Source organism: Geotrypetes seraphini, chromosome 6, assembly GCF_902459505.1.
Source record: "Geotrypetes seraphini chromosome 6, aGeoSer1.1, whole genome shotgun sequence".
NCBI lineage: Eukaryota > Metazoa > Chordata > Amphibia > Gymnophiona > Dermophiidae > Geotrypetes > Geotrypetes seraphini.
In genome coordinates this window covers 208,590,756-208,613,475 of record NC_047089.1, presented here as the reverse complement: position 1 = coordinate 208,613,475, position 22,720 = coordinate 208,590,756, and the positions used below count along the sequence as shown (strand labels likewise).

The 22,720-nt window shown below is 46.8% G+C and overlaps 1 protein-coding gene across 3 annotated transcripts in view; it reads right to left on the bottom strand.

Moving 5' to 3' along the window:
• The window catches only part of LOC117362008 (disintegrin and metalloproteinase domain-containing protein 9-like), a 237,154-nt gene that overhangs the window by 47,258 nt on the left and 167,176 nt on the right, over positions 1-22,720 (bottom strand). For all 3 annotated transcript variants that reach the window (XM_033947712.1, XM_033947713.1, XM_033947714.1), the window contains 2 exons: positions 14,741-14,936; positions 1,023-1,128 (listed from right to left, as the gene is read on the bottom strand). In XM_033947712.1, the coding sequence (XP_033803603.1) occupies positions 1,023-1,128; positions 14,741-14,936 (302 nt within the window). The remainder of the gene's footprint in view (positions 1-1,022; positions 1,129-14,740; positions 14,937-22,720) is intronic.

Genomic DNA, 22,720 nt, shown 5'->3' with positions numbered 1-22,720 from the left:
AAGAGACATGAAGGTGACAGGTGAGAAGTGGCATGAAGGGGTGACATTATGATGAATTGAGATGAGAGAGAGATAGGCTGTGGAAATTCAAACACATGAAGTAAAGATCAATGAAAAATTAGGAGACCGGAAAATAAACTCATAAAAGACAAAGAACATGAAGTCAGAGAGGAAGCATAAGAGAAGAGCTAGAAGATGCAAAGAAAGAGGATGTAAGACAAACTAGACACAAAAGTTCTTTTGAGAATTGCATTTAACAGCACTTAAGGTCATTTCCACCCCTAACCATGCCAACTTTGACCTGAGGCGATGTTAGGTGGCTTCGTGTAGATGCAATTACGATATCTACTTTTTATAATGAGTTTTTCATTGTTTTTTTAACAGCACAGTCAATTACCGTGCCAATTACCGCTGCCTAATTTACAGCACTATTTATAGAATCAGGCCCTCAGTGCTTTCCTAGCTCTTCTTTTAGGGAAAGAGATTGGAATATGGACTTGTATAGTGCCTTTTTGTACTTTTTACAGCCACACTCAAAGCAGTTTACATTCAGGTACTTCAAGCATTTTCTCTATCTGTCACGGTGGGTTCACAATCTATCTAATGTACCTGGTGCAGTGGAGAATTAAGTGACTTACCCAGGGTTACAAGGAGCAGCGCAGGATTTAAACCCACAACCTCAGGGTGCTGAAGCTGTAGCTCTAACAGTCTCCTCACAAACTATTGTCTGCTTCTGCATGTCCTTCCATTGCTGTGCTCTATACCTATATATGGCCTGGCCAGTTGTGCCCATGACCTTTATCTTTTTACAGACATGTGCCGAATTGAGCACCCCCAATAATTTTGAAAAGTTTGCTCCAACGATGGCTATTACATAACACTGAAGCTTATTACCTCAGATGTTGTAATAGTTAGTTTAAGGTTAGAATAATTTACAATTATCTTTTCCGCTCCGGTTCTTTTTGTCCCTCTTGAATTTTAAATATATAATAAATAAATAAAATAAGTAAAGTGCAACTTACTCAGGGTTACATTGAATAAATTTGTCATCCTCCCAACCGCAGTTTCCGAATCTATCACCTTGCATATTAGCTTCTTCGTAACAAATAAATTCAGCTGACTTTGTGCCTACAAAATGAAAATAGTACAAAAGAAACTATTAATTTCCTAAAAATCCAAATAGATTCACCTTATGCAAATTAATAAGTGTATATATATATAGTGTTTAAGCCCGTTACATTATCGGGTGCTAGAATAGATGTCTGTCTGTCTGGTTTTTTTTTTCTTTGTCTCTCTCTCCTTGGACGCTGCCTGTCTGTCTGTCATTTTTTCTGTCTGTGTCTCTCCCTATGTCCTTAGTGCCCTCAATGCATCCTTCCTGTCCTTAGTGTCCCTTCCTATGTCCTCAGTGCCCCTTTCTGTGTCCTTAGTGTCCCTTCCCATGTCCTTAATACCCATTCCTACGTCCTTAGTGCCCTCAGTGCCTCCATCCCATGTCCTTAGTGCCCCCATCCTGTGTCCTAAGTGCCCCAGTGCTTCTGTACTGTGTCCTTAGTACCCCAATGCCTGCGTACTGTGTCCTTAGTGCCCCCAGTGCCTCCTTCCCATGTCCTTAGTGCCCCAATGCCCCTTTCTATGTCCTTAGAGCCCCAGGCCCCAGTGCCTCCTTCCTATGTCCCCATCACTATCTTCCAGACTTTGACACACCCCACCCCCACTCCAATGCCAGCCAGCCTGCCTGCCTGCCTCCCTCCCATCCCCCTGAGCAGCATGTTTCCATTTAACCCCCCCCAAAGCCAGACTGCCTGCCTCCCTCCCATTCCACTGAGCAGCATGTTTCCATTTAACCCCCCATCCCCCCTGCCTCCCACCCATTCCACTGAGCAGTATGTTCCCATTGAACCCCCCCACCCCCCGAAGCCAGCCTGCCTGCCTCCCTCCCTCCCATTCCACTGAACAGCATGTTTCCATTTAACCCCCTCACCCCCCGAAGCCAGCCTGCCTGCCTCCCTCCCATTCCACTGAGCAGCATGATTCCATTTAAACCCCCTCACCACCACTACTGCCGCCATGCAGCCGACCCCACTGACCCTCCCATCCAACCCTCCCATTGCTAGACGGCCGACAAACCTCCCGGCTCCAGCAGCGTCCGAGTCACAGTAAACACACTGCTTCGCGGCCTTCTACTGCCCTAATTTCCTCTGCCGTGTCTCTGATGATGTCCAGGAGGGAGATTATGGGGTAAAGACCTGGAACAACTGCTCATGCCTACTACTTATGGGTAGTTTAGGAAAAACCTAAAAATATATCTGTTCCTGAAGTATTTGGGTAACTGACCTGTACAATCTTAGTCCACAATATCAGATCTCTACAGCTGTTTATCACTAGCCCTTAACTTTGTTAATTCTACTCAATCTGTAGCATCTTTTAATCATTGTAAACCGCATAGAACTCCACGGTCCTGCGGTATATAAACTGTTATTATTATTATTATTATGTAGAGCATAAAGGACCATACCTTCACCTGGAAGTTTGGGGCATGGCACACAGTTCTTAAATGCCAAAGCAAAATGGTTAGAGGCAGAGAGGAAGCAGGGCCAGGACCCCCACAGGGCTGAGGGACCCTGAAGCTGAGCTCTCTTAATTCATGGAGGTTGAAGAAGGTAAAGAGGAGACCCCCAACCTTTGAGTCACACAAGCCAGCCTATGGAGGTGGATGTTGGCTCTGACCTGCTAAGCAATGGTGTGCAGGAAATGGACGCTAATTAAAACACAAAAGCAAGTGAAAATTTCAACAGTTATTTAACTGACTACTGAATGCAGTTTTTCCCTTTTGAAAGAGACTTTGTGTTTTGAAGGGGGAAGGGTATTTTGCACATATGATTGTCTTGAGGACTGCAAGAAGCATTTTTTTCTTTTTGAAAGTTTTTTTCCTTTGTGAAACTGAAATACCTGTTATCTAAGGAAGATGGTAAAGATGTAAAATACTGAAGAGGAATGAACTGTGAAAGTTTGTATTTTATACCTTTGAAGGTTTTTTTTCTGTTTATTGTGTTGGTTTGTGAAACAGTGTCCCTACATGTGGTGAGCACAGCACTTTTGAATACCTCTGCCTGTTTGAGTAGGAGAAGCTAAAGGAAACATTTTGGTTTTCATTAAAGCCTGAACTGAAAGATTGTGGGAGTATTCTGACAAAGCTAAACCTTTTGTTTGAACTATTTTTGCATGCTGACAAGCTGAGCTTTTTGTTTGGAATTACTTTGCATTAAAGCTGATAAATTACCATGTTCTGGTGAGGCTGACTATTACCATGTTCTAGTGAGGATGACTATTAAGGTAGTCAAGAGGAACACTACCAGGTCTCCAGTAAACCCTTTACAGTGCAAAGGGGTTGTGTTTAAAATTCCTGTTATCATCCACTTGGGGATCTGTTTCCAGGAGGAGTGGTGGTGACAATACTTATGTTATGCCTATGGCCAGGGGGTAACTGGAACTCAGCATACTACGTGACATGTCTCCTCAAGTCTGCTTATTTGCTATCATCCTGACCAATATGAACTTTGTTACCAAAAGCATACTGAGGGTGCTGTTTCCTGTCTGCCCTCGACCTGGCTAAACCCTTAAGCCGGGCGCACCCATCTGCTGGACTGCTGTCCTCAACCTTGTTTACCCTGAGACAATTTACTTCAGCATCTTGGTGTGTGTACTGTGATAAGAGCCCACCTGTGTGTAACAACTTAAGCATCAGAAATAAAGGTCAAACAGCGGTTAACCTCCCAGCTGGAAGATAAGAGGGACATGTGTTGTTTTTTGCAGAGACAGAGACAAGGCAAAGGTAGTGTGGGAAAAAAGTATATAAGAAACACTGGGACAGTACCAAAATGGATCTTGCTGCAGCCGTGGGAGCTGTGTCTGCACCTTTCCCTTGATTGCTCTAGATCCCCGATCAGTATTGGAGAGGAACCTGGCAGGCATGGTGTAGTATTCTATTTGGTGTATATAGATATTTCTGCTTCTATCTTGTATATGTTCTGATGTTTATCTGTACTATTTGGTATTATCTGATGTTTATGCAATAAATACCATATTACTCTGAAGCTTTGGTGGAAGTGACTTCTACATACCCTTGTTAGATAAATACGTGGCAGTACAACTTAATAGGCCCAAGAAGCACTGTGCTGCCTGTGAGCACACCAGTTCCGATGCATGAGGATTCACATCCCATGCAGTCTTCTCCACTTCAGAACATGCTAGCCCCCAGTGTTGGTGACCATTTGGAGCAGAATTGGGAAAGTTGGAAGTCCCTTTCCATGCATTTATTATCCCAAGGCTCTGACGTGTCCTTGGATGATTTGGGGTCCCTTTCGGGGACTGGAGATCATGAGGCTATGGTGGCTGTTGATTATGATGATGATCCCTCTCAAGTGCCCTCTTTTCAAATCCACTTCCATTTGATGTCATCTCCGACATCCTCTGTGCACTGAAGTTGGATCCCCAGAAGTCCTCCATCTTTCGGTGTTCCATTATGAGCAGCATTAATGCACAGACTACCTTTATTCCAGCTCATCTGGATGTCACCTCCTTAATCACTGACCAATGGGAGTCACCCGAAGACTCTCTAAAAGGTGGCCAAAGCTTTGTCTTGGCTTTATTCTTTGGCTCCAGACTTCCAACAGCTATTTTCACAGCTGAAAGTGGATTCCGCAGTAGCGCCTGTGACTAAATACACCTACCTTCCTAGTGAGGGAGGAGTAATGCTGGAGGACACACAGGATCATAAGGTGGACATGGTCCTTAAAAGACAGTTTGAAGCGCTGGCTTTGGGTATCGAAGTGGCAGCAGCTGTCTCCTTCATAGCATGGGCCTGTCATACCAGATTGCAAAGTAGTCCTTCAGAGCTGGGGGATGCCTGTTCCCATAAGATTAAATTTATTTATTTATTTATTCATTTATTTAGCCTGTTCTCCCAAAGGAGCCCAGAACGGGTTACAAGAGTACATTCACAGTATAAGTAAGACAAACTGGTGGGAAAAACAAACTTGGTGAATATAGAGGTATAAATTTCAGCTTTTACAGTATAGTCATAACATACAGATTTGGAAATACAAACAGTGGACATAGGGTGTTTTAAAAATTGCATCATTTTCCAAGAAGACATAGCCTATGGTGGTTTAAATTACATCATTTTACATATGGACATAGCCTAACATAGGGTAAAAAAAGCTTTGTAGGTTTGTGCGTCATTTAAGTATGGTGGGATTTTGGTACCGTGGTCCGACGTAAGGGTCAGTCAGGAATGCAGATATAAGTTAAGGAGCTGGGTTTGTAAAGAGGAAGGTTTTCATGACCTTCCTGAAATTCCATAGACTGTTTAAAGATCTGACAGATGGGGGGATGATGTGCCGTAATCTGGGTATGAAATGGGAATAAGAGCGTTTCTGGGCTGTTTCAGATGTGAGTGAGTGACCGGGTTGAATGGATAGCTGTTTTTCTGCTTGGGATCTCAGTGATTGGTTGGGGACATAAAGTTTTAATTCTATGTAGCTTGGTGTCATCTTGTGGAATATCTTGAAAGCTAGAACCAGGGCATTAAAGACACATTGTTTTTGGATAGGCAGCCAGTGCATGGATCTTAGTGCAGTGGTGACGTAGTCGTGGAAGCCCAGGTTTTTCAGGAGTCTGATTGCAGCGTTTTGCATGCCTTGGAGACGGGAGACGTTTTTTGCGGGTAAGCCTACTAGTAGCGTGTTGCAATAGTCTAACCGGGATAACACAAACGCATATAGTAGCTGGCCAAAATAGTTCTCTGAAAAGTAAGCACAGATGCACTTTAGCTGGTGTAGGTAATAGAAACATGAAGACACTAATTTTGATACATGATCTCAGAGTGACAGGTTTGAGTTGAGAATCGCTCCCAGGCTGTGGACCGATGTCTTTGGCTGGAAGGGTGTCATTTCCCCAGGAGAGGGATGTGTGGAGGTATGTGCAGGAATGCTTGTGTATCCAGAGAAGTTCAGTTTTTGATGCGTTGAGCTGTAGTTTGTGTGCAGTCATCCAGTTCTTTATTTCAGATAGGCAGCAATGAAGTTTTTTTTATTTGTGCATCTTGAAGTTGACCAGGGGGAAGTAGAGATGTATGTCATCTGCATAAGAGTGGATCTTGATTTGATATTTTTCTGCAATGTCGAGTACTGGTTTGATGTACAGGTTGAAGAGGAGTGGAGATAGCAATGCACCCTGGGGTACTCCGTAGCAGAGAGGTTTTGGTTCGGATAAGAAGGATCCTAGTAGTACTTTCTGAAAACTTTCTTTTAAGGAGGAGAACCATGCCAGTGTGACATCACGGATTCCGATGGAGTGTAGTCTGGTTAGGAAAAGTGAGTGATCAATAGTATCGAAGGCAGCACTCAGATCTAGTAGTACCAGCAATGCATCTTTACCCTCATCGAGGATTTTCCAGCTGTCATCTGCAATGTCTAGATTAGAAGTACTGTCTCTGTGCTGTGGTACTTCCTGAATCCTGATTCAGGACTATATTGCTGATGCTCTTTATGACATCATTAGAATCATGAGCAAAGTTTCAACATACTCCATTTCTGCCTGCCAGATATTCTGGATCAGGCAGTGGTCAGGCAGGAGAGGGAGATCAATTCTTTTTTTTTTTTTTTGTAAAATTTTTATTGAGAAAGCAGTCAAAGACAAACAACAAGGCCCAAACTGAGGACCAAAATACTAGTACAGAAGAAAGGTAAATCGCTGGTAAATACAAAGCCGTAAAACAGGAGAGGTGCAATCGAAACAATCTCTAGGAATATATACAAAAGCAGCTAGATAGGAAAGGAGAACCCTGCCAATTCGTGTTCAGGTATGTGCACCAAAAGACCCTCCGAAAGATATCAAAGACTGCAAAATCATTTTTCAAAAGTAGCAATCCCCCTCGCAACCATCCCCCACTCATCCAGCAGACAAAATCATCCCTCTCAAGCATTCCACACAAACCACACCAGTCATACACCAAGCACTCCTCAAGCAAACAACAAGCAGCCGAGCTCGAGAGTCACCGACCAGACCTGTGGGGCGAAACCCCATGAAGGCAAGCCCCCAAATCCAATAAAAAGGGACCAGACTAAGGCAAGGTAGCAGGTACTGCAGAGTCAGCCGCAACCCGAAACGCCCTCCATAAGGAAACATACTGTTTTTTATCACTACTAGTAGGAGCCGCATAGGTCTGGAGTTCAAATGTAGCTAGTTCCCGCATTTTGTTGAGCCACTGACTAAAGGAAGCCGGCGCCACCTCCACCCAATGTAAAAGCAAAATCTTTTTCACCACCAGGAGTGCAGTATATAAAAACTTCTGAGATGGTGGGGAAAACCCCGCAGCAGACACCTCCCCCATCTCTCCCAAGAGCAAGAGGCCATAAGACCTGGGTACCGTCCGGCCAAGAAGGCCATCAAGAAAAGGGAGAACCTGGAGCCACAGAACCGAATGGGGACACTCCAAAAACATATGTACCAGTGTGCCCGTCGCTCTCCGACAATGAAAGCAAGTAGCATCGGCCCACAATCCCATAGCCTGTCCTCTAGCCCTAGAGATATAAGCCCGATGCAAGATCCTATATTCATCTCCCGGAGATCCATAGAGCTCGTGAATTGAATAAGGTTAGTAAAAAGGGCCAAAAACTGGGTCTCATTATAGTCAAGGGCCAGATCACGAGCCCATTGGGCCGAAACCCTATGCAGATAAGAGGTGGGAAGAGCAGTTTTTAAGAGCCTATACCAGGTAGCTAGGGTATTAATGTGAGAAGGGAAGAGGGCCAAACAGGCGTCCAATTTGCCAAAAGCCCACTGCTCACCCCACTTTCGTGTTAAGGAAAAATAGGAGTGTCTGGCTTGCAAGTAAGCCCAAAAATGTGAGGCCGGAAGGTCCCAATGGGACTGTAGTTGTTGAAAAGTGGGGAAAGTCCCCGCACGCTGACACAGCCCCAGGACTCCCACAGGTGAAACCCCGATGGACCCATTCCCGGAAGAAAATCAATATTATCTACTAGGGGCAAAAAAGGAGATGCCTGCAGAGCCCGCCGCTGCAGCCTCCGCAACCACCACCAGGCCTGACGAAAAGGTCTCAGAAGATGAAATCGGAAATCCACCCCCGGGGAAGACCGTGGATGCAAATGCAATAAAGAGACAAAGGAATGAGGAGCACCAAGCCGTTATCCACCCCGGTGGAGAATACCTAAACTGTCCCGAGATGCCCTCATGGACAAAGCGCATCAAGGAAGCAACATTATATAGGCAAATGTTCGGCAGATTCAGTCCGCCCTGCCTGGTGTCCAAGGATAGGGTATCGAAGCTGATTCGAGCCCTTTTGTTACACCACAGAAAAGAAAGAAGAAGAGACCGAAAGGCTTGGGCATCTTTAATCAGGATCCAAAGTGGGATCGTTTGAAGCGGATATAAAAGTTTCGGCAAGAGAACCATTTTAAAAAATGCCGCTCTACCCCATAGAGAAAGCGGCAAATCTTTCCACTTCTCACAAAGTTGACGAATAGCCTCAATATGATGGAGAACATTATACTTATAGAGGAGATGAGATTGGGTGCTCAAATAGACTCCGAGATAGCGCATGGGCTTCCGGACAGGAGGAATGGGAAGATCGTCATGCCACAGCTCATGTCGATGAGAAGCCAGGGGCAAGAGTTACGACTTAGCACAATTAACTCGGAGGCCCGATATGGTCCCAAAGTCTCGGACAAGAGAGAGAGCCACCGGTAGGTGTAGAGGCGCTTTTTCCATATATAACAAAATGTCGTCCGCAAATAGATTAATGCGACTCTCTTTGGCTCCAACTTTAATACCAAGAAGGAGAGAATTGGAACGAATCTTAACCGCCAAAGGTACAATAGCCAGCAGGAAAAGAAGCGGGGACAAAGGGCACCCCTGCCTAGTACCTCGTTCAAGCGGAAATGGCGAAGTGAGTTGTCCATTAACAAGAAGCTGAGCCTGGGGCAAAAAATAAAGACTACGCACCCAGTCCAGAAATGCGCCCTCCAACCCATAGTGACCCATAACCCAAAAAAGATAGGACCAAGAGATTCTATCGAACGCCTTCTCCATGTCAAGGCCCACAATTGCCGACCGATTGTTTCCCCCCCCTTTCCCCCCCGTCGAGAATAGATGGCCATCAAAGCCCTCATAAGATTCATGGAGGCATATCTTCCAAGTACGAAACCTGCCTGATCTTCATGAATAAGAAGGTGGAGATAGGCGTTCAGACGCCGAGCATGCAAGGCGGCTAGCAATTTTGCATCTTGATTGAGAAGTGATATGGATCTGTAAGAACCCACCTGAGACGGGTCCTTGCCCGGCTTGGGTAGCAAAATAACGTGCGCCATATTATAGCGGTCCACACCCTTCTGGGAATGCAAGGAATTAAAAGCAGCTGCCAAAGAAGGGGAGATGACGTTGGACAAAATCTTATAATACTCTGGTCCATAACCATCAGGCCCCGGAGATTTAGTTAATTTAAGTGCCTTAATACCCATCTCCACCTCAAGGCGATCAATGGGAGCATTCAGGGCCTGAATCTGAGATGGTTGAAGCTTCGGTAGAAAGACATCCCTAAAAAAATGGTCCCGATCTGCACCCACAAACGGCCGACAAGCATACAAATCCTTATAGTACGTCACAGATTGTTGCTGGAAGTGTGCTTCTGTCGTATAGGTGTGACCCTGTGGGTCGGTGATAGCCGCAATGATTTGACACTTGCGATAGGGACGGACCAGACGGGCCATCAACCGGCCTGCTCTCCCCCCCACAGATGTAAGTTATAATGACGAAAATACAAGTCTCTCTCCGCTCGCTGGGTGAGAATCGCATCAATCTGTTGTCTAAGAGCTCGTATGTAGATACGATCAGCGTCCTGCAGAGTCCTCTGGTGTTGCCTCCGTAACTGTTGTAGTTCGCCCAATAACAGCAACAAATCCGCTTCCAATTTCTTTTTCTTTCCAGCGACATATACTATAACGAAACCACGCAGTACCGCCTTGGAAGCCTCCCAGAAGAGACACAGATCAAGGTCAGAAGCATAGTTGGTACTATAATAATCTAGCCACTTTTCCCGCAGGTATCTACGAAAAGCAAGATCTTTAAACAGGTATCCCAGGAAACGCCAAGTCTGATCAGAGGAATCAGCGGTAATTTGAAGGGAGAGGACCACAGGAGAGTGATCAGAGAGCGGGACTTCCACGATGTCGACAACATGAACGAGGGGCAACAGCGAGGGAGAGAGCAAGAAATAGTCAAGACGGGTATAGAGATTATGGGGATTAGAGTAAAATGTGTAAGTGCGTTCCGTAGGGTGGAATAAGCACCAGATATCCAGAAGCCCAAGCTGCGAGGTCATAAAATTAACTCCCTTGCCCATGTGGTCCCGAGGGATGCGCTTAGCTAGAGCGCAGTCCTGAGCGGGGTCCGCTGTGATGTTAAAATCACCCCCCAAAATAACTTGGTATCCTGGGTACTGTGTCAGCCGCGACAACATCCCTGAAAAGAAACAGTGATTATAGATATTAGGGGCATATACATTACAAAGTAGGTATTTCCGGCCCCAAAGCTCGCCCAACACCAGGGCATATCGACCCTCTTTATCTTGAATAACCTTATGCAATTGAAACGGGAGTTGTTTGTGAACCAGAATAGCTACCCCCCTTTGACGGGCACTATACGAGGAATAGTATACCTCCCCCACCCAGTTCCTCCTGAGTTTCTCATGTTCTACCGGCGTGAGGTGAGCCTCCTGCAGGAAAGCAATGTCAATACATTCTCCACAAAACCAAGAAAGTATTTTCTTCCGTTTGATCGGGGAGTGGATCCCATCCACATTGAGGGTGGAAAGTTTCAAATTAACCATTATCTACCCCTCTTGGAACAGCAGGAGCAAAAAAGGGCAAGAAAAGAAGAGAGGGAAGAAGGCCCCCCAGCTAGGCCCTCCTCCCACAGACCCCCATGGGATTCACCCCTCAGCAAAAGAGAAGAAGCCCGTACTCTCGAGACTCCAAACACACATCCCCATGCATACCCCACCCGACACACTCCCCCCCGCCCCCTCCCATCCCTACCCCCTCCCCAGAAACAATCCAACCACCCATCATACAGCCCATCCTGAAAATCAAAACGTAACAAATACCCCGAATCCCCTCTCCCCCGAGAAAACGAAGTTCGGCAAGATGTCCATGTAGTCAGCACAAGTGCAACAGGACCAACAGACTGACTCCCGCATGAACGGGCAGAGGAAAAATGCCCAGCAAGGTCTCCACATCAAGCGACAGGGCAAGAGAGGCAGACCCCCAGCAGGCCAGGCGTAGACCCGTGCCCCGCAGGTAAAGCTTCAGCAGAGGCAGATACCAATGAAGCAGCCACGGGCAGGTAAGCACTCAATAAGAGGAGGCAAGATCCCCCGAGGGCTGTCACCCCCCAGGCGGAGTCTCAAAGATGGAAGCAGATGCAAGAAGGTCCCCCTGCCCAGGAAACAAAGAGAACTCTGGCCACAAGCCAGGGTCGCAGGGCAGAAACCCAAGCAAGGACTCCGCAGTCTTCAGCCCCTCAGATGGCCGGCAGCCCCTCCAGATATGAGCGAAGCTCCGCCGGAGTATCCATGGTGACCACACTGTTGTTATGAGTAATGTGGACTTTAGCTGGATACTGGAGGGAGAATTTAACTCCCCTGGCATGGAGCTGGGTGCAGTAGGGCGCCAGAGCCCGCCGGCGCTCAGATAACTTGATGGAGAAATCCTGGAAGAGCAAGAGCTTGGTGCCATGATAGTCCAGGGAGCGGGTGTGCCGGTAAGCCTCTAGTATGCGAGCTTTAATGGCATAATTAAGAAAACGGGCTATGACCGGGTGCGGCCGCGCTCCCTCAGTTCGTGGGGCCCCAATGTGATGAACCCTCTCCACATGTACTGGGCCCAAGGAAGATGAAAGTCCCAGGGTTTGGGGAAGCCACGTGGCCACCAAATCGCCCAGCTCAGAGTCTCAGACAGTCTCCGGCACCCCAATGAGACGCAGATTGTTGCGACGGCTGCGATTTTCCGCCTCCTCCGCCCGGTCCTCTAGCAGTTTGACTTGGCTCTCCAGGGCACTAATACGGACGTCAGCCGCCACCGCCCGCTCCTCGTGCGCCGAGATGCGCTCCTCCGCCTGCTGAAGCCGCGCAATAAGACCCGCTATGCTGTCTTTTACCTCCTCCATCACAGTGTGCAGTTTGGAGAGTTTCTCATCCAGGAGCTTGGAGAGATGGCAGACGGAGACCTGCATGTCCGCATCGTGCGGGGAAGGCACAGGAGAGATCGGGCTAGAGGCGGCCATGTTTGGAGTCTTATTAGATTTTTCTTTGCTGGGCCTCGTGGTCTTGATCAGCATCCCTGCCGAACAGAGCCAAGCTGCACCCCTCCTGAGCTCCCGACTCACTGCCGCAGCGATCCCAAGCAGAGAGGAGCTAAATCGCCGGGGCGAATTCGCTGACTACTAGCAGGTTGTACAGCGTTTAGATGGAGGGAAAGTGGAGCTCGAGCCAGAGACATCCGGTCAGCTCGCTACCATCACGTGACCCCCGGGACATCAATTCTATTCTATTCATGTTTTATATTCCACTCACATTCTGGTTCTGATTTGTAGAAGAGAGAGGAAGAGATAATGATTACTGCGAATGGGCAGACTACATGGGCAATTTGGCCTTTATCTGCCATCATGTTTCTGTGTGTTTGTGTAGGGGTAGGGTTACCAGATGTCCGGATTTCCCCAGACATGTCCTACTTTTCGAGGACACGTCCAAGGGTCTGGACTGCTTTTCAAAACCTGACACTTTGTCCGGGTTTTGAAAAGCTTCCGGCTAGCAGCAATATCGGGATGACATCTGCGCATGCAACGCGGTGACGTCACGTGCATGCATGCATGTGACATCATTACATCACACCAGCACATTGTCACAACCGCGATTCCTGATAGGCGTAGCGAACCGGGCTTTTTGTGATGGATACTGACTTGGTGTGTTCCTTCCTACCAAGGAATCCTTCAGGCTCTTCTCTAGGCACTAGCCTAGGGTATATAATATCCGGTAAATGACTAAGATCTTACAGGCAAGGAAAACACACATCCAGGAATGAACACAAATTTGTACTTTTATTTCTTACCCCTGGTTAGACTGCACTGATAAGCTTTCAAAAGACAAAAGGAATCTTCTCCAGAAACTCCGAGACAGATTCTCCCTTTTTACTGGGCAAGACTTCAGGAGAGCTTGTAAGCAGGCTAGTTCACCAACTCTTAATATTTCCACAAAGAATGCATACAGTAGAAAACACATTCAAACGGAATCCACAGGTCATTATGTTCCCTAGTTCAGCCTGCATTTGCTTTATCATGGGCTGAAAATGCTGGGCTTAGCAGAGCAAACATACTTTGAAATGCTAATGAGTTCAAGGCTAAAGTCCTTCTTCACAATACCTGCAATTTAACTCTTCAGAGTCCTGCTTCGGTAGGTCAAACAAACCAGGATTCAAAAATAAAGCAGAGCCAAAAACTTCCTGGCAAAAGGTAAGAATCAAAAACAAACACTCACAACTCTCCTTAGCTTGTGTCCTTGGCTTCCACTCTCACTTCTGGAACAAACGGCTCACAATTATCCATTGCTTCAAAACCTTCTAGCTGCCTCTCAGCTGTAGTGGAAGGCACCACTGAAGCATCCAACATTTCCCAGTCTTTTTCCTCATCAGAGTTCAGCTGGGGAGACTGGCACTGCTTTCTCTGAGGCTCTCCCTGCAGCTCTCTTTGCCCCTCCTCCCCTGTGGCTCTCACTCGTCTCCCTTTAACTTGATCCAAGCCACACCTCCCCAACCTGGAGAGGGAGAAGGGAGAAAACTCTCTCTGTAGCTGTGTGCTCTAACTTCAGCTTTCTGCTGGTTCTCTGCCTTAAAGAGACATGCAGCCTTGTTTTGGCTGGACTGCAAACAGGCTTAGAATACTGTGTTACAGTTCGTCTGTGTTCTAACTGGCAGTCTCTCTCTGGTTCATCTTCACTAGTGCAAGGGAGGTCACTAGTGCTATCATAAGCAGCAGAGATAACCTGGTCAGCTCCCCTGCAAGGGGGTTTACAGCTCCTATTACTAAATCCTGGGACAAAGCTTGTATGAGAGCTAGGTTTGTCACAACATGTGCAGATGCCCTCCTCACAAACAAACAGGTTGAAGGGGCGAGGCTGGGGGCGAAATGGGGCATGACTCAGGTGGAACGGGGTCAGTCCGGGCAGAACTGGGTGGGTCTGGAGGCGTGGCCATGGGTCTGGATTTTTGTTCCAGAAAATCTGGTAACCCTATGTAGGGTGAAAGGGCAGGAGAGAAACAAGGAGGCATTCTGCTACAGTGTTTGGGGGTCAATGCTTCCCTCAAACTATACCCATGGATAGAGTGCAATTTAGCCACTGTCACCTCCCTTTGCTTCTGTGCAGCCAGTGAAGTCACAGATACCTTGCTGTTGCCTGCTTGTGTCCAAAGCTTGATCATCTTTAAGCTACTGACTTGCTTTCATGTAGCTTAACTGGAAAAATAAAAGTAAGAAGAGCAAACAACACTTCCAGGGGAAAAATAAATCAGTGTCACACATGCATTTCTTTTGAGAAATATAATTGTGAGGTCTGAATGATCAAATCCATTGGATTTATATATTTTTTTAAAATGTTATTCATTTTTACCTGAGCCAAAGATATCTTGGCACTGTCCATCATGGTATTGGCACAAGCCTCTATAACAGTAGCCGTTATTATTATTGCAAGGGGTTCCTTTCTGCTTGAAAGTATTATTTCTGCAATTCTCAGATCTTCCATCACAAAATTCAGGGAGATCACATTCATTAGTAGATGGTCTGCAGGTTAAGCCAGCTGTAGCAAACTAAAATAAGAAGAAACACTGCATTAGGATACCTTAGTTTCCTTCGACAAGTTTCTTCTCTATTTTTTAAAAATCCACAAATATCTTACATATTATCATTGTTTGATATTGAGGCGCATGTTCAGGAGAAATTAGATTTTACTTGCTAATATGCTTTCCTTTAGTCCCTCTAGACTGGCACAGATGGATATTATGCACTCCTACCAGCAGATGGAGACCGAGAACTACTGAATTTTGACTTAAACTAAACTAAACCTTAAGTTTATATACTGCATCATCTCCACAATCTTAGAGCTCGGCACGGTTTACAGGAGTTTAGTAAAAAGAAGGAACTCCATAGTAAGGGTTACAGGAGCTTAGTATAAAGAAGGTTTACAGGAACTTAGTATAAAGAGGGAACCTATAAGTGGGCTATGAAATCCCCTGGAAGACAGTCATTGAATAGCCAACAGATGCTCCTCCAAGGAAAAGAAAACAACAGCCAAACACCTCTCAAAACCCCTCAAGGCACCTGGGCTGTGGTTGCCTAACCTGGTCAATTACAGAATAGTTTGAACACCCCTCCATAGGGAATTCTCAGCTATATAAGTGACCACCTGATGTGCTATATGCAGAAGCAAAGTAAGAAAACAGCATTGTAACTCATATAGTTAAATTATCATTCAATCTCTCATTTTTTTTGTTTTGTTTTTAAATGCTGGCCCAACAACCAACCCCTTGCAGTTTAGACCAAACTGAAGTGTAGAACAGAAACACAAGCAGTAGAAACAGGTGGGCTCTATGCTGGTCTAGAGGGACTAAAGGAAAGCAAATTAGCAGGCAAGACCTAATTTCTCCTTCTACAGTATCCCTCTAGACCTGCACAGATGGGCAGTACCAAAGCAGTGTCCATCATGGGTGGGAGCCCCACAAATCTGCCTCCAAAATTGGGCCCCAAAGACAGCATTCTTACAGATGTAAACATCCAGCCTATAAAGAGGAGCAAAGGAAGAAGCGAAGACCAAGCTGCTGCCTTACAGATGTCCTGAGGCAAAACCAAGGAGTGCTCAGCCCATGAAGCTGCCTGAGCTGTGGTAGAATGAACACTTAAAATGAAAGAACTGCCTTGCCCCATAACAAACAAGCTGATGCCACCATCTCCTTAATTGTCTAAGCAACAGTAGCCCAGGATACTGCCTCGCCTTTATGAAAACCCCCTATTAAAATAAACAGTTGATATGTATGTTGAAACTTCTGGTCTCAGCCAAGTAGTAGAGGATATTCCAGACATCCAAGCAATGTAAATACTTCTGTTCCTCTGACCCTGACTGATTGTCGAAGACTGGAAGGAAAATGGCCTGATTCACATGGAAAGCTGATATCACCTTAGGGAGAAAGGAAGGAACCTTCTGAAGTGTCACCTTTTCCTTAAAGAACATCAAGAAAGGTTCCCAACTGGAAAGTGCCTACAATTCCAAGATGCAACAAGCCGAAGACAAAACCCCAAGAAAGACTGTCTGCAAGGTGTGACCTTTCAACGAACAACCAGATATGAGCTTGAAAGGGGCTGCCACCAACATTGATAAGATCACATTGACGTCCCAAGGCAGAATCAGGGAACAAATAAAACAGATCCCCTGAAGGGAACAGAAAACATCTAGAAGAAGACTGGAAGATGGCGAATGTTATGCTGATCTTTAAAAAAGGTTCGAGGGGAGATCCGGTAAACTACAGACCGGTGAGTCTAACCTCGGTACTGGGAAAGATGGTAGAGGCGCTGATAAAGGACCGCATCATTGATCATCTTGACGAACATGGTCTGATGAGGACCAGCCAGCACAGTTTCAGCAAAGGCAGATATTGTTTGATGAATTTGCTGCACTTCTTCAAGGGAGTAAACAGGCAGATAGACAAGGGCGACCCGGTCGACATTGTATATCTGGATTTTCAGAAGGCGTTTGACAAGGTTCCACATGAACGACTACTTCGGAAAATTGCGAGCCATGGAATCGAGGGTGAAATACCCACATGGATTAAAAACTGGCTGGAGCATAGGAAACAGAGAGTGGGGGGTAAATGGACAATACTTGGATTGGAAGAGCGTCACCAGTGAGGTGTTGCAGGGCTCGGTGCTTGGACCCATGCTCTTCAACATCTTTATAAACGATCTGGACATTTGTGCGACAAGTGAGGTGATTAAATTTGCGGACAATACGAAGTTATTCAGAGTAGTGAAGACACAGGGGGATTGCAAAGTGACATAATCAAGCTCGAGAAATGGGCATCGACGTGGCAAATGAGGTTCAACGTGGATAAGTGTAAAGTGATGCATGTCGGTATCAAAAATCTCATGCATGAATACAGGATGTCCGGGGCGGTACTTGGAGAGGCCTCCCAGGAAAGAGACTTGGGAGTTCTGATCGTAAAGTCGATGAATCTGTCCGCGCAATGTGTGGTGGTGGCGGCAATGAAAAGGGCGAACAGAATGCTAGGAATGATAAAGAAGGGGATCACAAACAGATCAGAGACAGTTATCATTCCGCTGTACCGGGCCATGGTGCGCCCTCACCTGGAATATTGCATACAGCATTGGTCGCCGTACATGAAGAAGGGCACGGTACTACTCAAAAGGGTCTAGAGAAGAGCGACTAAGATGGTTAAGGGGTTGGAGGAGCTGCCGTACAGCGAAAGATTAGAGAAACTGGGCCTCTTCTCCCTCGAACAAAGGAGATTGAGAGGGGACATGATCGAAACATTCAAGGTACTGAAGGCGATAGAATTAGTAGATAAGGACAGATTGTTCACCCTCTCCAAGGTAGGGAGAAAGAGAGGGCACTCTCTAAAGTTGAAAGGGGATAGATTTCGTACAAATGTAAGGAAGTTCTTCACTCAGAGAGTAGTAGAAAACTGGAACACTCTTCTGGAGTTTGTTATAGGGGAAAACACCCTCCAGGGATTCAAGACAAAGTTGGACAAGTTCCTTCTAAACTGGAACGTACGCAGGTGAGGCTGGACTAATTTAGAGCCACTGGTCTTTGACCTGGGGGCCGCCGCATGAGCGGAGTGCTGGGCACAATGGACCACTGGTCTGACCCAGCAGTGGCAATTCTTATGTTCTTACAACTGCAGAGAAACCCTTGAAAGCAGGTCAAGGTTGCTAGCTGGACCTTCAGAGAAAACAGGGACAAACCCTTGTCCAAACTGCTGTGCAAAAAATCCAGAATGGTTAGCAACAAAGCCTTTAGGGGAGCAGTGCAACAGTCAGCACACTAGCTCACAATAACGCTCCAAACTCGCACATAAGAAAGCGGTCAACCTCTTCTTAGAATACAAAAGAGTAATAACTCTTTTTAGTCAGCTATGCCATTTCAAGAGCCAAGCCCATAAGCGAGACTCATGACAGATCCTCCATCTGCACTGGACCCTGAGTTAACAGATCCCCCAAACAGGGGGTTGCAGGGAATCCTCTACTAATAGTCGCATGAGATCTCTGTACCACGATTTGTGTGGCCAATATGGAGCCACCAGCACCACAAGATCAGTGTGCCACTAAATCTGCTGGATGACCATGCCCAACAGGGGCCACAGAGGAAACGCATACAGGAGCCCCCACAAAGGCCAAGCCTGAACAAGCGCATGTAGTCCTACTGCCCGACAGTCTTTCTGCTGAAGAACAGATTCAAGGCAATATATTACGCTAACATTCTGGCAACTGCATTACAGAGAAGCATAGAAACATAGAAAATGATGGCAGAAAAGGGCCACGGCCCATCTAGTCTGCCCACTAATGACCCACCCCCTAACTAACTCCAGGAAGAGATCCCACATGCCAATCCCATCTTTTCTTAAAATCTGGCACGCTGCTGGCCTCAATTACCTGTTGTGGAAGATTATTCCAGCGATCAACCATCCTTTCGGTGAAGAAATATTTTCTTGTGTCACCATGAAATTTCCCACCCCTGATTTTCAACGGATGCCCTCTTGTTGCCGTGGGTCCTTTAAGAAAAAAGAGATCTTCTTCCACCTCGATATGGCCCGTGACATATTTGATCGTCTCGATCATGTCTCCCCTCTCTCTGCGTTCCTCGAGTAAGTATAGCTGCAACTTACCCAGCTGTTCCTCATACGGGAGATCCTTGAGACCTGAGACCATCCTGGCGGCCATTCGATGAACCGACTCAACTCTCCGCACATCTTTTTGATAATGCGGCTTCCAGAATTGTACACAGTATTCCAGATGGGGTCTCACCATGGATCTGTACAACGGCATTATGACCTCGGGCTTACGGCTGACGAAACTTCTACGGATACAGTCCATGATTTGTCTAGCCCTGGATGAAGCTTTCTCCACTTGATTGGCAGTCTTCATGTCTTCGCTAATGATCACCCCCAAGTTACGTTCTGCTACAGTCTTTGCTAGGATCACACCATTTAGGGTGTAAGTCCTGCATGGGTTTTTGCCAAGGTGCATGACCTTGCATTTATTGGCATTGAAACTTAGTTGCCAAGTCTTTGACCAATGCTCCAGCAGGAGTAGGTCCTGCGTCATACTGTCGGGCATTGAGCTCTTGTCGGGCACTGTGCTTTTATCAGGTCATTAAATTCGCAGACGACACCAAACTATTCAGCAGGGTTGAAACAACGGAAGACTGCGAAAATCTCCAAAAGGATCTGACGACACTGGAAGAGTGGGCCAAAAAGTGGCAAATGAGCTCCAACATAGGGAAATGTAAAGTCATGCATGTAGGAAAAAAGAACCAGATGTTCAGCTACCAAATGGGGGGATCACTGCTAGGGGTGAGTAACCTTGAAAGAGACCTGGGGGTAATGGTGGACACAACGCTGAAGGCATCGGCACAGTGCGCCACTGCCTCAAGGAAAGCAAACAGAATGCTTGGAATCATTAAGAAGGGCATCACGGCCAGGACGAAGGAAGTCATCCTGCCACTTTATTGCGCAATGGTGCGCCCACATCTGGAGTACTGTGTCCAGTATTGGTCACCGTACCTCAAGAAAGACATGGCAGTACTCGAGGGAGTCCAGAGAAGAGCGACTAAACTGATAAAAGGTATGGAAAACCTCTCATATACTGACAGGCTAAAAAAGCTGGGGCTATTCTCCCTTGAGAAGCGGAGACTTAGAGGAGACATGATAGAAACCTTCAAGATCCTGAAGGGCATAGAAAAAGTGGACAGGGACAGATTTTTCAGATTATGGGGAAGCACAAGTACAAGGGGGCACTCAGAGAAATTGAAAGGGGACAGGTTTAGAACAAACGCTAGGAAGTACTTTTTCACCCAGAGGGTGGTGGATACGTGGAACGCACTTCCAGAGGCTGTGATAGGCCAGAACATGCTACAGGGCTTCAAAGAAAGTTTGGATAGGTTCCTGGAAGACAAGGGAATTGAAGGGTACAGATAAGGACTGAGGTTAGGATATAGGGACAGGAGTAGAGATAGGTTAGAGAAAAATCAAGGGCCACTGCTCAAGCAGTGGGCCTGATGGGCCGCCGCGAGGCACGATGGACCTCTGGTCTGATTCAGCAGAGGCAACTTCTTATGTTCTTATCTGTTGTGCTTTTGCCTACTATGTTGCATAGTTTGGAGTCATCGGCGAATAATGTAATTTTACCATGAAGCCCCTCAGCCAAGTCTCTTACGAAGATGTTAAATAGGATTGGGCCCAAAACCGAGCCCTGCGGCATAGAGATTACCCTAAGTCTGTAAGGTGGACCTAGCATTTGAGGCTAAGGTACCAGAATGCCTGTACCGCCTGGCACAACCCCGCAGCAGACCTATATTCCTTACCCAGTTGTTATGGCATCCCAAAGCCACACAGAGGGAAAACAGAAGGGCAAAAGTAAAGGTTCTCAAAGTAACAGAAAAGAGGCTAGTTGCCAGCCCAGCCCTTGGGCTGCAGCACCTGAGCCCATAGAGAATAATAAAGCCAGGCAATGCTCCTGTTGGACTGACGCTAGTGAAAATACTGGGTGTGAAAGTGAAAGAAAGAAAGAATGCTGTGATAACTCGGACCCATGAAGGAGTGTTTCTCCGAAACACAGACTGTGTTGGGTCCATTCTCCATGTATATGAAAGCCATCCTTTGTAAAATAACATTTACTGACTTTTAATAAAAGTTCCTGGACCTTGTACATTCCTCTCTGCAGTTTCTTAAAGGTGAGTGAACATTTTTTATTTGCACATGACACCTCTCACAAATAGCACTCCAACCATCACCCCTTCACCAGGCAAACCCAGCATATCCACTCACCAAAACACCCCCTTCCCCCCTGATTCCCCATGTACATCCCCTACTTCCACCTACCACACAGAGACCCATATCTGGTGCACTCCGCCTTCTTCTCCCTTCCCTTGCCATTGCCTGGGCTCTTCCCTCTACCACTTCCCCTCTTGGATTTCTGTGACCCCTCTGAGTTGCTACAAAAACTGAGGAGGCAGCCTGAGTCCCTATCATATTCTGTGCTGCTTTCATTGCTTCTGTAGGAGCCAGGTGTTGCTACAAAGCGGGCTGCTTTGCTGAAATTGGCACATCTGACGGCCACTGCTGATGACTGGGTAGCACCTCACTTCCAAGGCACCTATGTGAGGAGCAGGGTCTGTTGGTGGGTAGGGTAGGGGGCCACGGTCCCTTCTGATTGGTAGCTTAGCAGGTCACATGGCTCATGGGTACAACGGAGTGGGAGCCTATGGCAGATGATTGGCCCCATGCTTAAGCAACTGTTGTGCCTCTGTACCTTCCAGTGGCTGACCCTTCTCCCCCTCTCCCTCTACAACCAATCTTCATCCCACACCTCTGTGTTCCTAGTACTCATAATCATCTTCCTTCTGTCTTTCCTTACCTTGTTGTGTTGCTGTCGTGCACCTTGGCATCTGAGGGACACAGTTTACCTTCACATTTGGCTCTGGCAGGTATGCAAGCACAGGCAGACTTGGGGCATAGGAGTCAGCTGTGTGCCAATATTGAGCACACTCTTTCACCCAGTGTCCAGGGAGAGGTAATTTCCATTGGGTTTAGCACCACCAATCTTTTTGAAAAGTTGGCTCCTATGCTTTGGGATGCATGACACTGGCACAGTTTCTCAGCTGAGGAATGCAAGGGCACCTGGAGGGGCAAAGACAGGAATTCGTGTGAACTGTGGCTGGTTACAGAGATGGCTAGGACCCACATCTCCCTTTTTCCGGTACAGATGATACCAACTTGGAAGCTTAATCAGGAACTGGTGGCCTGCAGGTGGCCAGGCTAGAACCTCAACTGCAGCAGGGGATGTGCTGCCAGAGAATCTCCCAGCAACTGGAGGCGAGTTTGACACAAAGGATGGATAGACCAGTGAAACACCTACAGAAGTAGAGGAGGCAGAAGGTGTGATGGGTGAGGCCAACCAGCTGGAAGACAAGCCCCTTGTCGCGCCCCCCCTCAGGTTTCAGATGATGCCAGGGAGCATGATGACGGCACTAAACGTACCTACCCTGGCCAGAGGGGAACACACAGACTGAGGCATCAGCTTCTTCGTGTGGCCCAGAAGCTCCTGGGACACAGTAACAACATGGCTGACTAGAGGTAATCGAAGCTGCAGCTCCTATGCCAGACCCTGGACACCCAGAAATAACAAACTGAGGTGCTGTAACAATTCCTCTTGGAAAAAAAGATAAAAAGTTACGGTGGGGATGGGGAGGAGGGAAATGGGGTGGAGAGCAGGAGAAATGTGAGCGCCTAGGGCAGACTGCACCCTCCTTACTATGCCACAGGGTGTCCCCTTTCCTGTGCCTGAAAAATTAGGTGCAGCA